Source organism: Lethenteron reissneri, chromosome 45 (assembly GCF_015708825.2).
Source record: "Lethenteron reissneri isolate LAM-NWPU_2019-01 chromosome 45, ASM1570882v1, whole genome shotgun sequence".
In the NCBI taxonomy this organism is placed as follows: Eukaryota; Metazoa; Chordata; class Hyperoartia; order Petromyzontiformes; family Petromyzontidae; genus Lethenteron; species Lethenteron reissneri.
The window spans coordinates 9,265,546-9,288,469 of record NC_083823.1 but is presented as its reverse complement, the minus strand read 5'-3'; the positions used below and the strand labels follow the sequence as shown (position 1 = coordinate 9,288,469).

Genomic DNA, 22,924 nt, shown 5'->3' with positions numbered 1-22,924 from the left:
AGGCGGAGAGGAGGCTCCAGCAGCGACCCCGAAGCCCGGAATCCCGGTGACGGTCCCCATGGAGACGAGCGGGCCGGAGCAGGAGGAGTCGGCGGCGGGGAGTGCCAGCTCATCGCCGCCGCCAGAGACGGAGAGCGTCCCCGCAGCTCTGCTGCAGCAGGTCCTGCAGACGGTGGGGCAGCTGACCGTCAGGTTGGCCGAGGTGGAGGCACGGACACAGCCAACCGGCCCGCACTCGGGACGGGAGCAAGCGTCAACCACCATCGTTGAAACCGTCGCCGTTTTCCCGGCGGCCGCTCCACCGGAAATGGCCGCCGTGTTGGCTGCGACGCAGTCCGCGGCGGCCATGTTGGCTCGGGAGCCGTATGCGGCCGCTGCTACGGCTGCGACGCAGCGGGCGGCGGACATTGTTGCTGCGACGCCGCAAGTCGGCGCCATGGCTGCCATGGCGACCGCGACGCCGCGTCTCTCCACCGACGCGGCCGGGGTTTCTCGGCACGCCGCTCCTGCGGGACCAGCCGCCGGCGACGACGTGGCTCCACATCAAGCTGCGCCCGCCGGGGGGCCCCGGGTAAGTACGCGCGTGCCGTCCTCGCCGGGCCGCCAGGGTGGGCGGCGGCAGCCGCCGCAGCGGCAGTCGCCGTTGCCCCGTACATCGCCGTGCCGCCGTTGCAAGGCCGCAGGGGATGCCGCGGCCCAGTTGGTCGCATCATGGATCGCCACGTTGTGCGACGAGAATGCCTCGTCCTCCGGGGAACGTCGGCAACTCCGCGACCTCATCGAGCGGTTCACCGATGTGTTCAGCCAAAGTAAGTTTGATCTGGGTCGCACTACTCTTTTGGACCACCACATAGACACGGGCGACGCGGCCCTTATTCGACTTCATTCCCACCGCTTTAGCCCAGCGGAAAAAGATCATGTCTGCTTGGCTGTCGACAAAATGTTGGCGGCGGACATCATCTCCCCATCTACTAGCCCTTGGGGTGCCCCCATTGTGCTAGTCAAGAAACGGGACGGGAGTCTCCGGTTCTGCGTCGATTTCCGTAAATTGAACAAGATCTCGGTGGTTGATGCATATCCATTGCCTCGCATGGATGATTCCCTGGACGCCCTCTCGGGCGCGCAGTTCTTTTCGACTTTAGATTTGCTCTCCGGCTTCTGGCAATTGCCACTGGATGAGGCCTCTAGACCCAAGACAGCATTCCGCACGCCCCAGGGGTTGTTCGAGTTCAATCGGCTTCCTATGGGTCTCCATTCGGCCCCGGCCACCTTCCAGCGTCTCATGGAGATGGTCTTGGCGGGGCTGCAGTGGGAGTCTTGTCTAATCTACTTGGATGACGTTATTGTTTTTGGCCGTACGTTTGGCGAGCACTTGCAATGCCTTGAGGCGGTGTTCGTCAAAGTGCGTGCTGCTGGCTTGAAATTCAAACTCCAGAAATGCCATTTGCTACAACCATCGGTGAAGTATTTGGGACACATTGTTAGCATGTCAGGTGTCGCCACGGACCCGGATAAAATGGCTTGTGTCCGGACGTGGCCGACTCCCCTCCATGTGCGGCGGCGCCCACGGATTTCGGCCTTGGACTCCCCCGGGAGGTATGGTCCAGCTTGCAGATGGAGGATTCCTCTCTGCTGAAGCTACGGCGCCGTGTCGGGCATAAGGCCCAGAGCTCAGCTTCGTCGGCTGCCCCGGCGATCGCCGTGCATGACGGACTCCTCATGCATTGGGATGCCCAATTGGAACGCTTTTGTGTGGTTGTGCCCACTAGCCTGCATGGTAAATTAACCCGAGCCATTCACGAGAAGCTTATGCACCTTGGCTACCACGAGACCTTATTGACCCTTAAGCGGGACTATTACTGGCCGGGTGTTGAGGGTGACGTGGCACTGATTTTGAAGGGTTGCCACGACTGCGCGCGGAGGAAGGCCCCAGTTGTCCGGGACCGGGCCCCGCTGCAGTCCATCCGGGTTTCTCGCGTTAATGAGCTCGTGGCGCTCAACATTTTGGGGTCATTCCCTGCATCCCAACAGGGCCACAAATACCTCTTGGTGGGCGTTGAGTACCTCACACGTTGGCCCATGGCATGGCCTTTGGTCGATCAGTCGGCCTCTTCTATCACCGAGGCCTTCGTCCAGGGGTACGTGTTTGACAAGGGCGCGCCGGAACAATTGTTGACTGACCAGGGGCGGAATTTCTCGTCTAGGTTGCTCAAGGAGGTGTGTGACCTCCTTGGCACCAAGAAAATCCGCACCTTGCCCTACCACCCCCAGTCAGACAGGATGGTAGAGCACTTGAACCCGCACCCTTACATCCATGCTGTGCCACCAGGTGAACACGTCCCAGTCAGACTGGGACCTGTTCGTCCCGGGGGTCTTGGCGGCATATCGGTTGGCTCCTCATGCCTCCACGGGATTTTCGCCTTTTTATTTGATGTACGGTAGGGGACCGGAGCCCCCGGTGCACGTCCAGATGGACGTTGGCTCCTCCAAGAAGGGGTCGGCGGTGCCGGACCCTTTGAAGGTCGCGCTTGACCGGCTGCGCGAGGCGCGACAGGCCGCTGTCGAGAATTCCACAAGCCGGCAGGCGGCTAATAAGCGTCTGCCTAAATACCAGGCAGCTGGCCTCCCGTGGGTAGCGGGTCAAAACGCGTGGCTGCATTGTCCCCAGGTCCCCGTTGGCACATCGGCCAAATTGCATCGCCCTTGGCAGGGCCCCGTGGAGGTTGTGGAGGTCCGCCGGCCGCAATGCGTCCGGATTCGGTTCCGTCGCCGGCAGTGGATAGTGCACCCGTCCCGGCTCAAACGTTATGTTCCATCTACCCTGGGGGATCCACCCCCAATTCCGGAGCGGCCGGCTGATGATGTATCCGGCGTGCCTGACCGGCCGGGTCTCGTTGACGGAGGTGACGTCCAGCCTGTGTGTGTGCCCCCAGGCCCCTCCCGAGTGAGGCCGACAGAGACCCCCTGGTCACCGGAGGCCACGGCGGTGGGCCTGTTGCCCGCTGAAGGGCCACCTGCACGGGTGGCGGACGCCGCACGGGGGAGCGGGCCAGCAGCGCATACACGCTCGAGGGGGATGCGGCTCCGGTGACGGCCCTGATGGCCGTTCAGCGGACCTAGCCCCTGGCGCCCGTTCGGCGCTATCCGGCGGATGAGGCCTTCGGGCTCTATTTGTTTTGTTTTTTTGTTGTTGTGGTTGTTGTTGCTGTTCTGCTTGAGGGGCCGTGCTGCCCTAAGGTTGAGTTTTCTAGCAGCCGGTTTTACCTTCAGGCACACGAACTCGTGATTGTTCGGTCTTCGGTCCGGTGTGGGGCCCCCCTTGCGGGGTGATTGCAGCCGGGTCGGCTGGTTTTTTTTTACCTCCGTCTCCGAGTATGTACGTCAGGAACTACTCAACAAATGTTTAGTTAAACTACCGAATGCTTGACTTAAAGCTTTCGTGACTGCAGGAATTCATATTATTGGGTCTTTCGGTAAAGTCACATAGATAGGTTCAAAGAAAATAATTAAAAATAAGAGAAAACTACGACGTTTCGATCGCATCGCAAGCGGTCGTCTTCCTGTTATTTTTATTTTCTTTGAACCTATCTATGTGACTTTACCAAAAGACCCAATAATGCTGTTAAAACTTGGGGGGGGGGGGGGAGGTTGTTCGCCTTTTTGCGTTTATCCATCTAACACTGGATAGTGAGACACTGGTGGTGAGACACTGGTGGTGATACACAGGTTGTGAGACACAGGTATTGAGACTAGGACCTAAAGAAGGCTGCTATCTCTGGTGTAGACCAATCAGTTTGAAAGGCAATGCCACATTATCAGAGCATGTTTTTGTTTGCATGTTTACCACAAGTATGTGTTTTATTTCCAGAAAGGCTACAGCCTATTGTTACGCTGTTAAACGCCACACCGCTGACCTGCTATGTAGCTCTTCTTTTTCAAAAGCGACCTGGCCATCACAAATCATTGCTCAACGAAGTGGCCTTGTCATTACCATCGTGTGGAAATGTGTAGCGGAAGCCAATTGCTCTAAATGTGTCGTGACATTGTTTCTAAATGTGGAAGGAGAAAAACGGAGGACCCGGAGAAAAATCCACGCAACCACGGGGAGAGAGATAGAGACGCAAACTCCAAATATACAGCAGGCGTCAGGGTCGGTATCGAACCCGCGACCTGTATACCAGGCGAGGCGATTAACATCTCCTGGCCACCGCGGCCGACGTCGTTGTGAGTGGATTAGCCAAAGTTTGCTATATACGGTGCAAAATAACTTTAACACATACACAGAGACCCAGATCCTGAGAGACCCAGATCCTGAGAGACCCACAGACACCCAGACCAATAAAGACCCACACAGATCCTTAGACACCCACAGAGACCCCCCAGAAACCCGCAACACAAAACCTTAACTGACTGTCTGTGTCTGGTGGTGGTAGCAGGTTTAATGATTACACATTTATAATCATGTCTTCTAACCCAATAAAAACCTCTGTGGGTGTCTGATGGTGTCTCTTTGGGTGCCTTTGTAGGTCTCAATGGGAGTGGGTCTCTGTGGCTCTCTGTGGGTGTCTCTTTGGGTCTCTCTGTGTCTCTATGGGTGTCTCTGTGGGTTTCTGTGGGTGTCTCTGTGAGCCTGACAGGGATGTAGTTATCGTCGTCGTAGCCGTCGTTGTTGCCGCCCCGGGGTTTGTCGACCTTGTCCACAGTGAAGAACCATACTTGTTTCATGGGCTCCAGCTTTTGGCGATGACTTAGCTGAGGCCCAAAGAGATCCAGGATCGCCGCGCACGTGACAACAACAACAACTTAAACTTTGAACTATTTCTGTTTTGTTTACATGCCCGGTAAGGCCCCCGCTAGAGCTACATCGTCACCGTCATCATCACGTGGAGACTCATCACTCCACTCAGACCCACAAAAACCCATACTCATAGAACCATAGAGACCCATACTCATATAGATCCATAGAGACCCACAGATCCATGCTCATATCGAACCATGAAGACCCACAGAGACCCATACTAAAACTAAACTATATATACTCTTTGGTTCTTTAGGTACAGGCATGACTTTGCTGAAAGAAGCAAAGAGTATAGATCCCTGCAGTCATGGAAACTTCAAATCTAGATTAAACTATATATATATTAAACTATATATATTTTTAATTTTGGCAGGTAAGGCCTTACCCAAGTGGCTGATATCTTCATCACGTTGAAATATATAGCGCAGCCAAATACTTTATACCCATGCAACTTGACCGCCATGACATCCCCCATGCAACATGGCCACCATGACAACCCCCATGCAACATGGCCATCATGACATCCCTAATGCAAAATGGCCGCAATGAATTCCCCCATGTAACATGGCCACAGTGACATCCCCCATGTACCTTGGCCACAGTGACATCCTCCATGCAATATTGCCGCAATAAAGTCCCCCTTGCAACATGGCCGCAATAAAGTCCCCCTTGTAACATGGCCGCAGTGACATCCCTCATGTAACATGGCCACAATAAAGTCCCCCTTGCAAAATGGCCACAAGTGACATCCCTCATGCAACATGGCCACGATAAAGTCCCACTTGCAACATGGCCGCAAGTGACATCCCTCATGCAACATGGCCGCCCTAAAGACCCCCATGCATCATGGTCGCCATGAAATTCCCCACGTAACATGGCCATAGTGACGTCCCCCATGCGACATGGCTGCCGTGAAATCCCCCATGCAAAATTTCCACAATGAAGTCCCCCATGCAACATGGCTGCCATAAAGTTTCCTAAGCAACATGGCCACCGTAAAGTCCCCCATGCAAAATGGCGATAGTGACTTCCCTCCATTCACCGTGGCCATGTTTGCTCACTGCTGTTCTCACCTCGAGGCGATTTACTGTGGATAGGGCCGGTGCTGGCTGCAGAGACTCCCTCCCTCCTTGCTCCAGTCGACATGCACATAAACACACAAAAACAATATTGGAGTATGCTCCTCTACACAAACAGACTTCAAATAAACAGTCAGGGTCAGGGTCGAACCCACGACCTCCTGTATACCAAGTGAGGTTGTTAACATCTCGCCACCGTGGTGCCACAGAGTAGTGTACAGGAATCACAAACACTCACTACATCTCGCGGAGGATCATTCCGCGGTTTGGTTCGCAAGTGCGAGTTGTAAGTCGATGTTAAACAAATATATATTTCATGGAAGCTCGTTCGTAAGTGTGGGTGGTGTTCGTAAGTGAGGGTGCTGTTCGTAAGTGAGAGTGATATTCATAAGTGTGGGTGGTGTTGGTAAGTGCTGGTGGTGTTCATAAGTGCTAGTGGTGTTCGTAAGTGATGGTGGTGTTCGTAAGTCGAGTCATCAACTGGGATGTGTTTAGGGGTGACTGCGAAATTCAACCCTTTAGCTAGAACCGATTTTAGGCTGCCGGAAATTGGGCTGTTACTCTGATAACAATCTTGTCACCGTCTAACTTATTCTTAGGTGTTTTCGGTAAAGTCACGTAGGTAATCTGGCTGTGACTGTCCCACCTGATGATGGAGACTTGTGTTGCCTCCGAAACATCGTGATCTTTATTTTATTTTATTATTTTATTAATTTTGATGTTTTACCTACGTGACTTTACCGAAAACACCTAAGAATATGATTCCTTGCAGTCACGAAAGCTTCAAGTCTACCGTCTAACTTGTTAACGTGTGGGTCTGGCTTCTTCTTGGACAGGAGGTTGAACTTGGCAATCAGATTATCTTTGCATTTAGCTGACATTGAGGTGGCTGACGAGGCAGTCATGTTATCTACATGTTCCCAATCAGATATAGACATTTTTTCTGTCAATGTTAAGTGTGATTGCAAGAAAGTCTTGTCTAAATTGTTTAGTTCAAATCGGAGCAATCTTATTCACTCTGAGATCAGGGCTAGGCCAGTCCTGAACAATATCCGTTTAGCATTAGCAGAGGTGACAGCAGCAGATGTCAGTGTAAAAGCGATCGGTATTACCTTAGTATCGCAGTATCTCTTCAGAAAAGTGAGCGACTCGATCAGATGAGCCTTCTTATCTCGAAGTTTGTTAAAATATCTAATAGTTGAGTGGAAACCCTCTCCGTAGAGGTGGTTACAGTAAATCTTAACTTAAAGCTTTTGTGACTGCAGGAATTCATATTCTTTGGGTCTTTCGGTAAAGGCACGTAGATAGAAAAATAATTATCACGACGTTTCGATCGCAACACAAGCAATCGCCATCAGGTGAAAATATAGCGAGAGAGCTGCTGAGGCAGGATGTTATAAAGGTTTGAGATGGGTGTAGCCCAAGGGTCACAACGGGGTGACTGCAAAATTCAACCCTTTAGCTAGAACCGATTTTAGCCTGTCGGAAATTGACCTGTTACTCTGATTGATAACAATCTTGTTTGTCTATGGCAGTATATAGTACGGTGTATGCTGTAAGAGATGTAAGAGAATAAAGTTTAGATGGAAGCATATTATATAATTTTACGACGTAGAATTGTAATGTATTACTTGCTGTGAGTAACTCAGCTTATTGTAGAGTATAGTAAGTATACTGATGGTGCTATGCAGTTTATACCTTAGTTTTTTATGTAGTTTATACTTTAGTTTTCTACGTGGTTGTTTAGTAACTGCAGCTACATACTATTAACATTCCTTTCCTTTGTTAATGCTACTCCCTGCACCCTCCCTTGGTGCTGCTGATCCTGCATAATGCACGGTCATAATATGACTTTGAAACCCCCCCGCCCACCTACGCATTTCCCATGAATATGCTAAATTCCTCTTCATATGCACATTCTTTTTGTTAAGGCGCTCCTCTTGCACCTCCAACCCAGCGTATATATAAGCTCCTAGCTTGGTAGTGTCTCATTCTTCACCTGAAGACGGCTGCTTGCGTTGTAGCCAAAACGTGAGAATTATTTTATTTTATTATGTTTTATTTTTATTATTTTATTACTTCCCTTCTACGTGACTTTACCGAAAGAACCAAGAAGATGAATCTTGTCACCGTCTAACTTTTTCAAGTGTGGATCTGGCTTCTTCTTGGACAGGAGGTTGAACTTGGAAATCAGGTTATCTTTGCATTTAGCTGACATTGAGGCGGCTGACGAGGCAATCATGTTATCTACATTTTCCCAATCAGATGTAAAAAAAATGTAACGTGCAGTTTAGACAGGTTTCCATTTTACTGTAATCTGTAATGTTTTGGGGCTGGTGCCAACCCCCTTTCACATCTCTGCTTGTACCTGAAACGTTCTGTTAATAAAATATTTTTGGAAAAAGTCTTGCAATAGTCGGTGGTTCTTCGTTTTTGGCTGACTATGCTGAGTAATTGCGTGCTGAGAGGTCGGGTGGGCTCCACTGCTTCGAGTGGTTTTGGAGAGAAGTGCTTATAGACCCCGATCCAAACCTGCCACACTGTGACGAGAAGGGTAGCCGAAATTGTTTTTCTCTGATATGGACTATTGTCTTTAAGGTACCACTCTCCCCTATTTTGCCTGGGAACTGAATCACAAATCCATTGCCAGTCTTTTTTTACTCAACGTAGATTCGCATAAATTCTCGCCTCTCACTACCACGCACAAATGCAGCTCTCACGTTAACGACTCCGATCAACAGTGCCAATCATCCTGCAATGTCACCCACTTCCACGACTCTCCCAGGAGGGTCCTGCGGCAGGATGTTTGGCCAGTTTCGCATGGCTTGCGAGGTTCCCACTCATCTATGAATGCCCCAAACGACTGGAATTCCATCGCTTCACAAATATCCACGGTTCCTCTCCAATCTTTTCGCTGTACATTCTCTACAATCACTTAACCTGCTATTCACTAATATCCTCACTTGTTTTACAGATTAGTGTAATAGCCACCTCATTTTTGCATCCATGTAACTTAATTTTAAATTATTCCACTATAAATTCATAATACACGAGTCAACTTTGTCAACATAACTCATTAAATATTTATTTTCGTGCAATAATTGGGATTTCGTAAGTTGCTTTTGGGTCAGATTGATATTTGCTTAATTCTCTACTTTGTCATTTTGGTGACCCAAGTCACTTGCACATTAGACCACATCATGGCCTCTTGAGTTTTCATCTCACCTCGTTAAACAAAATATACTTTACCTTTTGAATGGTTTATTTGTGCAGTGTTGATTGACCATACTTCACTACTGGCAAGTCAGTGGTGGTGAATGGGATGAGGCACAGAAAAAAGCAAGACAGCTTCAGTTGTCGCTTCATGTTCCTGCAATAGGAATACAGATCTTGCACTCGCCGCTCAGAAACCACACCGAGATTGCTGTGTATCTGCACTTTGAGCAGTGAAGCTGGCAGAACTGTGGGGAAAATCACCTCTCCACGCTCCACCTCCAGCAACATTTTTTGACGCCTTCCTGAGGTCAGACTGGGAACCCCATGCCAAATCACACACCAGATGTGCATTGACCAACCCACATCAACATTGGTGCAATGAGAAGCCTGTGTAAACACTAGGCACAATTTTCCTGCAGGACTAATTTACACTGCCACAATGCTTTGTTACCAAGTTTGGTTTTCCAAAAGTCATTCCACGTCGAGCTCACCATCTCTAAACTATTGTTTCTTTTACCAGGTAAAATCCAAAGCAAAGATGTTTCAGAAGGGACCTGGCCACAAATGATAGCGCAGTGGCATGCTGAAATTTACATTGGCCAAATACTCAAAGGGGCATGTTTCTCAATACTGATCAATTTCTTGAACTTTCACATTCGCATTGGAAGTTGGACTAAGTCACCAGAAAATTAGATGGTCACCACAATCTCCTTACACTTTTGTTGTAATGACCTTAATTCTAGCCCACATCCAAAGAAAACGTGCAGACAAAGACAAGCAGGAAGTAGTGCAAGGCCTCCAATTGGTGCAGAGGCCTCCATCGGCGACTGATCAGGAGGCAAGGTTAAGGGATTCAAACTGAAAAAGGCAGGAAACAAAGGTTGAGCCCATCGATGTGAGGGGCTCCAAAGAGCTAAGGGGAGAGCAAAAACATTTCGGGGGGGGGGGGGGAATAGGCATTTCAAGAGTCAGGCAAGTGGGGGCCAGCGTTGCTGTGTAATAAAGACAAGGCTCCAAGTTTGTCCACATCTTTACACTTCCACTAAATAAAAGATTTGAGAAATGTTGATTTAAGTGCAACCCCCCCTCACCCCCATATATCAATGGCTTCTTTAACTGCATATACTCGCTGTAGTTTTTAGTATCTCAGAAGTTTAAGCTCAATTTTACATTCAAATGCCTTCTCGTAGTTCGCAAGGGCTTGGGACAAGGTTAGTTTGGAGTTAAGCGTCACTCCAGGAAGTCAATTTCTAGTCTCAACGGCCACGCTGCGAGGAATATTTAATCTCACTGATCAGGTGCGAGGGTGGCCGTAGGAACGGTTCTCTTTCCAAGATCTTCCTATACATTCGAGGGTGAAGGGAGCATCACCCCTGTTTCTACAGAAATATATTTTAGGGATGTTCCCCACTTTTTTAGGGGGCTAATAACTGGGTGAAGTGCCACCCATCAGACCTGTTTTTAGACAGTAAAGCCCGATCCCTCCTTACATGTCCAAGGTCATTGGGGCGCTCGTGGCTCCTTTTGGGCAAAGACACACAGAGAGGCTCTTCCATTAAGACCACCGCCATTGCCCGAAAAAAAAGTCTGCATCATGAGAAGGGAAATGCATCAGACATTGCTTGCCGGTTCAACTTGAAAAAACACACGATTCAAACCCAGGACCAGTTTGCCAGCAATTTTATTAGTAATATCATTGTATATATTTAAAGAGATTTATTTGGGCTTATCAGCAGAAATGGGCGGGCTACAGGGCCCCTTGGTGAGGAACACGCGCTCCTGGAACGGGGCATGGCCGGCCACGAGGATTCGCGTCCACGTGGCCATGAACGCTTGGAAGTCCACACTGGCGCCTTGGTTCTCGTGAAGATCCCCCATGATCTTGCGCACTTCATGCGGGTCACACGCACCCTGCATTCGTGATACAGGAACACTTTCTGCTACAGTCAATGCACCAATCACTCTGCTCAGTGTTGCAGCAATAGGAATAGGAATCAACATTCTATGGTGGCCATTAATGAGCCCAGTCTCAATCAACCTCTAACAGCGACTACGCGCGCTCAGTCGTTCTTGCAAAACCCAGTGCCACGGCACATAGCACTGCCTCGAGCCGCAGCGGCTCCCAGTGCACACGGAACTACATGGCTCGCGAAACGTTTGCTTGCAGTGTTGTCACCGTGGAGGGCACAGGAAACTCACCGCCAGGTAGGGCCGCATGTGCTTCACGAGCAGATTCTGTAGCACGTGCTTCCTCATGGAGACGCTCCCCGCGCCTCCTTCACAGTTGGCGCAGAACTCGCGCACAAAGATGTCCGTCACAGCGCTCAGATCCTCCATGGCAGCAGCAGACGAAGGCATGACGAGATTCCTTCAGCCAACACGTACATTACATACCAAAATAAAGCTCGCCCATATAGCCTTTTTGGGTGCCCAGACTTTTAGGACAGCTCTACTTGCAACACCCCCCCCCCCCCCCCCCCCCCGCATGAGACTCATAATTAAACACCCTCGCTAACAACCAAACTACCGACGAGTCCGAGCAAGTCGTGTGCAGACAGAGCCATTAGGCGACGCGTGCATGTTACGCAGACAGCGCTTTGCTCTTCCGACGTATGTACAATTTAGCCAAACTGTGCAGCTGCGCTGAGAAAACACTGCGGCACTTTCTCAACGCTCATCACCTTTGTAAATTTGCTACGTCCGAGGAAGAAGTGATGCACATAGACAATTAAATTATTTAAAGGACAAGACTTAAAAGTATGCAAATTATAGGATAAACGAATGTACAAAGGTAGAGCATTCCAGCCGTGCAGCACAGGCACAGCAAATGCCCGCTCACCCCAGGAAGGCAGCTGGGATCGAAGTAGTCGCAGAAGGGTGGGGGATTGCAGATCTTAACAACCTTGACAAGGCGTGTAGGGATGCATCAACCTCATGAATGTGGCACCAGCCATTGCAAGGCCTTAAAAAACTAGTACAAAGCTCTTAAAAATACGCCGCTTCAGGACAGGAAACCAGTGTAATGAGAACCAGAGAAATATGGTCACAATGTGGTTAGGGCGAGTAGCCCAACTGCCACATTCTGAACAATGTAATCTACCAAGAATCTTATTTAAAACATCTACCAGCAAGGCATTGCAATAATCGATTCGCTAGAGAACAAGTGCATGGACGAGCCTCACAATCAGCAAGTACTAGTATGTTGTGCAGTCGAGCACTGTTCGGAGGTTAAAGGTTTTTCACAACCTTGACACGAGCATCGAACGGAAAGGGATGGATCAAATATCACCAAAATAACCAATCATGCTTCGGGCAGACGTTCTGGCCATCAATAACTAGGCTTAAAAGTCCCAGTTTAGTTGTTGAGAGAGCCGAATAAGATAATTAAATCTTACTTTAAATTTAGGTCCAAAAACATTTTTACTGCAACCACGATTTTACAGTTGAAAGAAAATTTTAGATATAGAATATGATGTTAGCCAAAGGCAAACGTGGGCGTCATCTGCGTGGCAATGATAGTGCAGCCCTAGAAAGTGCTCCAATTTGTCATGTTAAATGCTAAACAAAGCAGGACCACGCACCGATCCTTGGAAGTATCCCAGACTGCAACAAAACTGACAGGACTTAAGGCCACCCAATGAAATATGGCTTGGAGGTTCTGCAAACATGAGCAGAATCACCAATCCCATACTATTTTCCAGCCGTAGGGAAGGCCCATGACTGGTTAAGACGATCCTCAGCAGGCATTGATCGATTGGGAATCCAACTCTGGTCGCCGGGTTCACAAATTGTAGCACGCAAACCGCTACAATACCCTTCAGATCTCAAACATAAGCGTGTACAATCCACGCGGCCCAACTGCACTGACCCTACACAACACCAGAATTGCGTTCAGAGGAAGACAAACAAAGAGACAATTTAAAGCAGATGCCTCAATGCCGCGCCAATGCTCGATAACAGGCAGCGCAGAAAAGATTCACAGCAAGGAAGCCACGGATGTCTCCACCCCACTCGAGACGCCGAGAGGAGACGGAACTCACCGGGATCTAGAGGGGAAAAAGAGCGACGATCAGGAACCATTTAAACCGCCTCCCGCAGGGTTTAAATCCTCACCTATGTTGGTGACGTCACCAATTACCGCCTTTACGTGTGCTGATGACGTCACGCAAAATTGTTTGCACCTGTGCTGTTAACAATCATTACATCGACATGTTTTAGTGGCGTCACATGACCCATCGAGTCTCCGCGTGTGAATCTGACCAATTCCGTGCGTCAGCTCATTCAGACGAATTACCTGCCCGAGCGGGGTTATGGAAACGGTGACGATGATAATTGAGGATGATAACGAGAAGGAGGGTGGCTGAGTTTGTCTGTCTCTGTGATGTTCACTATTGTCGTGAAGGCGTCACTCGCTGTTCTGTTGCCAGGAAACTTGATCACAAATCCAATGCAAGTTTTGTTATTCAGCGTCGATTCGCCTGAACTCTCACCTCGCCACGTGATATGCCAGCAGCTCGCGTCTCTCACTGCCGCGCACAGACGCAGTTCTCGCGTTAACGACTCCGATTACCGCAGCGCCACTCCTCCTGCAGTGTCACCGAGTCTCACTAATCTCTCCCAGTATCCTGCGCCGAGATGTTTGGCCAGTTTCACATGGCCACACGTGGTTCCCAATAATCTGGGAATGCCCCAAACGCCTGGAATTCGAACGCTTCACAAATGTCCGTGGTTTCCCTCCCATCTCCATCGCAATTCGATGCCGAGCTGTCGATTCTTGACGATAACTTCACCTGCAATTGCTCGTGACTCGAATATCCACGCGTGTTTACAGTTGAGTGCAATAGCCACCTTATATCTGTTTAATGTTCATGTTACTTGTAATTATACCACGATCAGTCTAAAATAATCGAATCGACTCAGGCTACAGAGAATGTATAAACCATTAATTATGAAAATGCAATATTTGCGGTTTTCATGGGACGTAGTTTTCCTTCAATCACTTTTTAAATCCTTTATATTAAGTTCGCTTGCTTGCTTGCGTGCTTGCTTGCTTACGACCGTGCAAATCTTTCGGTCGTTTTTTTACCCACTTCCCGTGATCCAATCGAGCTGACATTTTGCACACAGACTCGTTGTGTGAGACAATTAATGTTCGTGAAAAAAAAATTCTAAATTTTTACACTGTTTAGGGAAAACAAATTAAATATTTAATTACCAATTGCTTAATACTGGCAGACAATCATCTGACCCATAGGTGGCAAGCCATCTCAAGCCAGAGGACGAGAAGACTCTAGCCGCCACGAATATAAAGGATTTATAGTGAAAACTTTGTTTTTAACGGGTTATACTTATTAGCTTCATTGCTGTAAATTACTTATGTTGCTTAGATCACTCTTAAAATCCAATAGCTCAACTGCGCCATCGTGTCATCACCAACGTCATCATCTTAATTACAGCACAATAAGAAGGACGTGCATTAGACGCTGCTGGCACGATTTTGCGTTTCCATTTACACTGCCACGTTGCTTTATATCACAAAGTTCGGTTTTCCAAAAGGCACTCAACGTTGATCTCCATTAATTTTTTTTCAATAACATTGAAAATTGGAACAACTTTTTTATTTTTTTACTTTTACAATTTTAAAAATGTTTACCAATTTTTTTAACGTAAAATTTCGAACAACAATTGTCCATCTAACCTTCGAGATTTTTTTTTGCATTGCTCGCAGGTAAAATGAGGTGCCCAGGGTTTGTCTTGATTCCTGACAGGCATGCCGAAATATGCCTTGTCGGCCTCACACATCTTAGCAGATGCTTCCACAGAGTAAATTTTCGCTCTTGTCTTGATAAAGTGGCTGCAGACATAGCAAAATGCGTCTACCAGATGCTTGCAGCCTCTTGATACCATCTCAGAAAAATGCAGATATGTATCCACTTACCCAGCTGGAATTAAACTGAACTGATCGGCTTAAGGCCCCTGTATTTATACTACTATTAATATTACTGGAAAGTTCTAGAATGTTCTAGAAGTTACTCCAAGTTTACGCAGCACTAAATCTATCTGGAATGTTCTGGAAAATAGGTACATTTCAAAATATAAATGTCCTGGTCACAAAAGCAAAGTTTGTGGAGAATAATAGCCATTTTCTCTACTTTTGAGGCATAAGCAATTAGGAAATAACACTTACTACCCAGAAACAAAAAAAAGTGTTACACAGTGGTATCTGCGAATGCTCCAAACGCCTAAAATTATATCGCTTTGCAAATGTCCTTGGTTCCCCTCCCATCTACATCGCAACTTGATGCTGAGCTGTCGATTCTATATGGTAACTTCACTTGCAATTGCACTTGGCTCGAATATCTTCACCTGTTTTCAGATTAATGTAATAGCCATCTTTTATATGTTTAATGTGATCAGTCTAAAATGATCTACCCGAGCAGACTTCTGTTGCAGGGAATTGTGAAACATTTTAGATGTTTCGTGTTGTTATTGTTCTGATTGCCCTTTGCTTAATAGCTGTTCATTGTTTTGTGGCTGAAATTCTCGTTACCTGGGTTATGTTTTCTAATCAGGCCCTCCATGGTCTCTTGAGTTCTCACCTAGTTACACAAATTGCACTCGACTCGAATGCTTTTTCAACGAATCTCTGGATGTGCCGTGTTGATTGACCATACTTCACCAATGTGATAAGTCGGTGGTGAATGGGATGTGCGAGGGGGGAGGCAGGACCTTTTCAGTTGTCGCGTCATACCCCTTCAATACCAGCACAGATCTCCCATTTTCTAGTCCCTCTCATGGACACCACACGGGGTTTATCGTTGCCTGCAGCTGCACGTTGATTGGAAACGGAGTGGCACCGAGTATTGGAGTAACCGGAGCTGCGGGAAACATCACAACCCGAGTGAAGACTCTCCAAATTCCACCTTCAGCAGAACAACTTCTGAAGGCGTCCTCGAGGTCAAACACCTGGGAACCCCACGGCAATTTACGTGCCAGATCTGCCTTACTTCTCCACGTTGACCTCACTTCCTCTGTTTAAATCATAAAACAGTTTATTTTAATAGGTAAGGCCCACTTAACTATTGTGTTCTTTTTCAGAAGCACAAATGGTAGCTCAATGAAGTGGCTTATCAAGTGGAAATTTATAGCCGCCAAATGCTCAAGCGCATGTATCAACATGTCTAGGAGAAAACCGAAAACCCGGAAAAAAAATCATGGGGAAGACAGAAACGCAAACTCTACACATACAGCAGGCGTCAGGGTTGGGATCGAACCCATGACCTCCTGTATATCAGGCAAGGTCGTTAACGTCTCGCCACCGGAGCACCCCTTTCACAATTGTTTACAACTTAAACCTCGCTCGGGCCTTCAAAACAGTCTGCGATGTTTCCCAGCATGTTGCTCGCGACCTTTGTTCGGCTCATTTAAGAGCCCAACTTTTGGGCTTGTTGATTATCTCTTGCAGTTTCACATTCATTCATATCCCACGTTGGAGTTTCATCAGAAAATCAGAGGCAATACCCTCTTCATTTTCCCGTGCCTTTGTTTCCACCAATAACATCGTTGGAAAACAAATGCTAATGCCCGGTGACCAACGTTTGTTAAAGTGAGATACCCCCTCGAATAGCGAGTCTTCATCTGCATATCCTTGGTATCACCCCATTCCCACCGAAGTTGAAGCTCCTCCATTTAGACATTCAACGGCCTTCTCGTAGCACAGAGCTTTGGACAAGAGCAGTCTATAGTTATGCATCGCTCGAGTAACTTTGTATAGTGTGAACGGGCACGCTGGTAGAACACTTTCCAAATCCGAAAGCTCAGGTGTGAACTTGGCTGCTTTAAAATTCCGATTCTTTCCAACATATGCCTATACATCGTTAATGAAAAAAGGGGAGAGGGCATTCCTTCACAGTTGGCTCAGAACTTGTGCACGAAGATGTCCATCACAGCGCTCAGATCCTCCATGGCGGCGGCAGATGAAGGCATCACGAGATTATCACTGAACACAGTGTACATTAATTTTACACAAGATGAAGCTCGATCTCCGATATAACCTTTCGACTGTTAGCAACAAGAATAGCACACGAGGGGGTAGATCGCCAGCACCACGCCCCGCGACCTTTGCTTCCCACGTTGAGGGGTGCACACACCAAGTGCTCATTTGCGGTCACGTCGACCTAGAGAAGGTCCAGGACTCGTTAAGAAAAAGCTTTATCTGGTGTTGGCCCCAATTGGGAATCAAACTCGGGTCGCATAGTTCAAAATCGCAGCGCACAAACCGCTCAGATCCACACCACAAGCGTGTATGTGGGGGCCGTTGGCCCCCGGGGTCCCTCCCGCCTGCATCCCCTATTCCGTTTACGTTACCCCACCTCCCTATTACCCGCTACGGTTTCGCCGGCATTCGAACGCGACACCCCTACTGTTACAGCCTCGCGCCGCGCTCCCACGCTGCGAGCATACGTGCGCACATCATCGTCAATCAAACGCCGTGCTCGCAGTATAGCCCTGTGCGGCACGTTACCAATGCGCATCCGTATCCGACACGTAACGAACGTACGCACACACACACACACCGCTCCGTGCACTCCAACTCCACACCGACTACGCAAGTTATGATCGCGCACCTGTATCACACACGGAGTGAACACACGCGACACCCACTCTCGCACCGCTCTGCGCAGTGCTCCCCCTAGGCGAGCCGCAGCACTACAGAATCACTGCGTACACACGCGCACACTGCACGACAAGATCACGCGAGACCACGCTTCGCTATTAATGATTTATTATCCGCTACCTGGAACTAGATGTTAAATCAGTGATTTAACATCTGCGCTGAACAATGGGCTCGTGCACCCCGAGCCCGCGCACGGCGGTTCCGGGCGCTTTTGATCTGCTAATCAGTGAGCGGCGCTGGCGGCGTACATCCTAATTACTCCCTTACCCTTCCTAACAATGGGGCCTGCGCGCTCAAGCGTAATTATGCCGTCCCTCCGCTGCCGGTGCGGGGGTGCCTGATTATGCAGTTCAGATGCGCTGCGTGTTTTCTAATGATGCTCCTCCATCACAATGCTTATTCCCTCTGCCTGCCCCGTCGATACTGGCGTGTGTGGGGGGAAATGCGCCTCAACCGCGGTGGCCGAATGCCCCACGCCGCGACCATACCATATTAAGGCCGGTCGCAGCGCCGCGGCGCAACGTAGCACGGGGGAGGTCATCCAATTCCCTGATCGCCGGAAACCGTGAGAGTTGATCCCGATAAGGGTTTCTCGGATAAAAACCGGTCGGCCAGGCGACCTCCCCTCGGAGCTCTATGGGGGGGGGGGGGGAAATGAGTGCGGGTGTGTTCATGTGAGGTGAGGTGAGGGAGACAAGGGGTCGGCTCCGTTGCTTGGTGGTGGCGAGGTCGGAGATTTGGCGCCTGCCGAACGGCTTCGTGGCGGCGGCATCACATAGCCCCCCGAGGTGCCAGTCCCCGTCCCGGGTTGACTGGAGCACCTCGCTTGGGCCGCGCCCACGAGGAAACGTTGCGGGGTCCGGGGGATCCGTCCGGACCTGGTGGCTGGCCTCGGGGCGGGTGGTTCCGTCCTCTGCAGCTCCTGCGGCGGCCTCCTCCTCCACTCCAGCGGCTCTCCCCGTCCTCCGGCACCTGTGGGCTGGGGCACAAACTCGGCAGCGGAAGGGTCTAGGGCCCGTCGTCCGCGCCGTCTCCGGACTGGATCGGGGCGTCTCGGGGGTCCGGCGGGGCCCATGTAGTGTGCGAGGCTCCCCAACACGAGGGGTGCGGGTACTCCGGGATTTCGGGGCCTTCGGGTGACGGGGTTCTCTCTCGCCGGGGCCGCTTTCCACGGTTTTAAGCTGCGGACATTGACCACCGTCTCTCGACCCCCCTCCCCGCCATAAATTAGTACCGTCCAGGGGGATATCTGCCGCACCACGGTCCAGGGTCCCCGCCAGTAGGTCGTCAGTTTCCCCACCTGCCCGGCCCCGACGCGAGGAGTGTGTAGCCACACTTTAGCGCCTGTCAGGAATAAGGGGGGTTCCATGCGGGGTCGGGTGCCCTGTTCCTGCCGCCGATGCGCGGCTTCCCCTTGCGGGTATGCTCGGCCTCGGGCTTCTCGCAGGGTCTCCAACAGGTGTTCCACGGGGCGGCTTCCCTCCTCCGGCTGGGGGGAAGGGACGCCGAATAGCAGATCTGCGGGTAAACGAGACTCACGGCCGAACATCATTAAAAACGGGGTTTGTCCCGTCGACGTGTGTACGGTGGTGGCGTAGGCGAAAAGGGCGTAGGAGAGGTGTTCGTCCCAATCCCGTTGATTTGCAGCCACCATACGTTTGAGTTTCCCCGCTAGGGTCTGATTCATGCGTTCTACCATACCATTCGCCTGGGGGTGGTACGCTGTGGTTCGGTCCTTCTGGATTCCGAATTCTTGGCACAGTGCCTGGAACAGCTCGGCCTCGAACTCGCTACCCTGGTCGGTGAGGACTCGTTCTGGGATCCCGTGCTTGAGTACGTAATGTTCCACGAATGCCCGGGCCACCACCAAGGCCGTTTTATCAGGGATGGCCACTGCCACGGGGTAGCGGGTGAAATACTCTACTGCGACTAGAATATACCGGTTGCCTCGATGGGATCGTGGGAATGGCCCCTGTAGATCGATCCCGACCAGCTGATTCGTGCGGCTGACGCGGAACGGCCTTAGGGGTACCTGGTATCGTGCCGGTTTCGACCCGCACTGCTGACAGGCGCGGCAGCCCTGTACCCAGGCCGCCACGTCTTGTGCCAATTTGGGCCAGAGATACTGGCGACACAGGGTCTCTCGAGTACGTCGTTCCCCATCGTGGCCCCCGAGTGGGTGGTCATGCACCAGCCGTAGCAGCTGGGGTCGCACCTGGGCAGGAACACAGATGCACCCCGGCTGGCCGGCCTCGGTTAACTCCCGTACAACTCCGTTCTGCACACACAACCGGGCATACAAACCGCTCCAGGGTCCTGGTAGGGCGCTCTTTTCCTCCCGCAGTGCCGCCTCCACTGCCGCCAGATCCGGATCTCGCTGCTGGGTCTGTCTCAGCTGCTCGTCGTTTAGGCCCGGGAAGGCGCAGCCGACGTCCTCCTGGATCCGTCCAATCAGGTCCCGGGCTGCGGGTCCCGCGCTTGCCGGGCGGTCGACGGGATCCTCGGTGCCACCTGTGAGGGTCTCTGTGGCGCACACAGCACTCTCTCTCGCTGAGGGGGGGTCAGTGGCCGCGGCCTCTCGGGGGTCCGTTGCCTGCCGGCAGCGTCCCCCCGTGAAACACGGGCAGGCCTCCTCTGCCCTTGTCTCGGCGTACACCGTGGGCCGCCTCGACAAGGCGTCCACGTTTGCATGCGTCCGGCCAGCCCGATACTCGATTTGCAGGTTGTACTCCTGCAACTGCGCCAACCAACGGGCCATCTGCCCCCGTGGCTCCTTGAATGTAAGAAGGAACTGAAGAGCATAATGGTCAGTGCGTACGCGACATCTCCTGCCGTACAAATACGGCCGGAACTGCTTACATGCGAAAATCACGGCGTACAATTCTTGGCGGGTCACGCAATAGTTCAGCTCGGCCCCACTCAGGGTCCGGCTGGCGTACGCGATGACTCGTTCCGTCCCATCCTGTACCTGTGACAACACCGCGCCCAGCCCGCTGCTGCAGGCGTCGGTGTCCAAAATAAAATCGGTGGTAAAATCGGGGAAAGCGAGGGTGGGGGCGTGGGTGAGGTGGTCTTTGAGAGTGGTGAGGGCCGTCTGGCAGGCCCCCGTCCACTGATAGGGGTGCTTAGGGGAAGTGAGTTGGGTGAGGGGGCGTGCAATCTCGCTGAATCCCTTTACAAATCGACGATAATAGGTGGCGAGCCCCAAAAATGATCTGATCTCAGTCAGATTCCTTGGTCGTGGCCACTCCACTACGGCGCGTACCTTCTCCGGATCGGTGTGCACGCCTGCCTCGCTGACGCGATGCCCGAGGTACCCCACCTCGCGTTGTGCGATGTAACACTTATGTGGCTTGAGCTTGAGATGAGCCGCTCGCAGTCGCTGGAACACCTCTTGAAGCCTGGACCAATGCTCAGACAAAGATCTACTGAACACTATCACATCGTCCAAGTAAATCAGGCACTGTTCCCATTGCAAGCCCCGCATCACCAACTCCATCAGCCGCTGGAATGTCGCAGGCGCATTGGTGAGTCCAAACGGGAGTACTCGAAACTCGAATAGCCCCATCGGGGTGGTGAATGCGGTTTTCGGCCGATCCTCCTCCGCCATCTCCACCTGCCAGTACCCGGACGCGAGATCGAGGGTGGAAAAATATCGCGCTCCGGCGAGGCTGTCGAAGGTGTCGTCGATGCGGGGTATGGGGAAGGCATCGCCGAGCGTGACTGCATTTAGTTTACGGTAATCGACGCAGAACCGGGTTGACCCATCCTTTTTCGTTACTAGTACCACTGGGGCTGACCAGGGGCTCGCCGAGGGCTGAATTATGTTATCGCGAAGCATGTCCCCAACCGCCTCTTTGATCTGGGTGCGTTCGGGTGCGCCCACTCGGTACGCAGGGAGTTTGATGGGTCGGGCTGCACCGGTGTCAATTTGGTGCTTAACAAGGTCGGTCCGACCCACGTCCGAGTCGTGTTCGCTGAACACGTCGGCATACTCCCGCAGTAACTCGCGCAGCCGATCGGCCTCTCCCTTAGGTAAGTCCGCCCATGGTACATGTAACGCGTCGAGCAGGGGAACGACCTCGGCTCGGGGAGTCGGGCCGACTCGCCAGGCCAGGTCCTGCTCACCCTCAGGACGACCGGGGTCCTCAGCCCAGAGTGCGAACACCGAGTCGTTAGAGTGGCGTGCGTGCAGGGGGTGTACTGTGGCTATCGGGGTGCGCCGTCGCAGTATCGCTGGGGTATTGTGGGGGTTAAACATCCGCATAAACAATCGGTCCCCATCTGCGTTTACCAACGTGGCGGATCCCACAACCCCATACCGTTTTGCCAACTCCGGGTGAGGAGTTAGCATTACCTCCCCTGATGGTCGGAGCGCGGGGTCGGTGGGGGATGTTGCCACCGGCACCAGCATCTCGGTGAGCGGGCCGATGGCGACTGCCGTCGCCAGGATAGCGGCCACAGGTGCAAAGCGGTGGCGCGTTGGTTCTCGTCCCAGGAACGGTATCCGCTCGCCGTTGCTCTCCATGGTGGCGCATCGCTGGCGGGGTTGCACATTGAGTCCCAACCGTTCTAGGAGGTCGGTGCCTGCGATACACTCGTGACACAACGCACTCGACACGTAGAACTCCTGCGTGCACACCTGGCTGCCTATGCGGACCTCTAGGGTGGCTCTCCCCAGCAGCCCCATTCCGGCTCCGCTCGCAGTGTGCAGCGCGCGGTCCGGGGCCTGCAGGTGACGCACGTCGACCCCGATCGCGCTGCAGTGCGCTGCGCTCACGAGCGAGGCCACCGCCCCCGTGTCCAGCAGGATTTGGGTACGCACTCCGTTTACCTCCCCTTCCACCAGCGACGTGGCCCCCATGATCCCCGCCACCAGCTCCCGCAGCCAGTCGCCAGGAGTCACCGTTTCTGTGGGCGTTGTTGCTGGAACCTGTGTGGAGATCACTCGCTCGCCATTATTCTCACACCTTGTTTGTGTCGGGGCTACGTCGATTTCACCCCCCGGTGGTCCCCTCTCTAAGGGGGCCTTAGTGTTTGACCTTAGCTCTTGTCTAGCTCGGGCGACCTGAGGACAGTCCCTCACTAGATGCCCTCGGCGATCGCACATATAACATGCCCGGGGAGGGGTGGCGGCTCCGTAGTGGGCTCTCT

The 22,924-nt window shown here is 51.5% G+C and overlaps 1 protein-coding gene across 2 annotated transcripts; it reads right to left on the bottom strand.

Annotated features, from left to right (window-relative positions):
• Positions 1 to 10,762: 10,762 nt before the first annotated feature.
• On the bottom strand, positions 10,763 to 13,568 carry LOC133353879 (protein S100-A1-like). 2 transcript variants are annotated; one of them, XM_061570366.1, is made up of 3 exons: positions 13,025 to 13,568; positions 11,293 to 11,461; positions 10,763 to 11,004 (listed from the first exon to the last, which is right to left on the bottom strand). In XM_061570366.1, exons 1-3 carry the CDS (start codon positions 13,171 to 13,173, stop codon positions 10,810 to 10,812), a joined length of 513 nt encoding a protein of 170 aa, XP_061426350.1. In that variant the 5' UTR covers positions 13,174 to 13,568; the 3' UTR covers positions 10,763 to 10,809. The 2 variants fall into 2 exon arrangements, with proteins under 2 accessions (XP_061426350.1, XP_061426351.1); XM_061570367.1 differs by lacking the exon at positions 13,025 to 13,568 and having other exon boundaries at positions 11,293 to 11,529.
• Between the last annotated feature and the right edge of the window lie 9,356 nt (positions 13,569 to 22,924).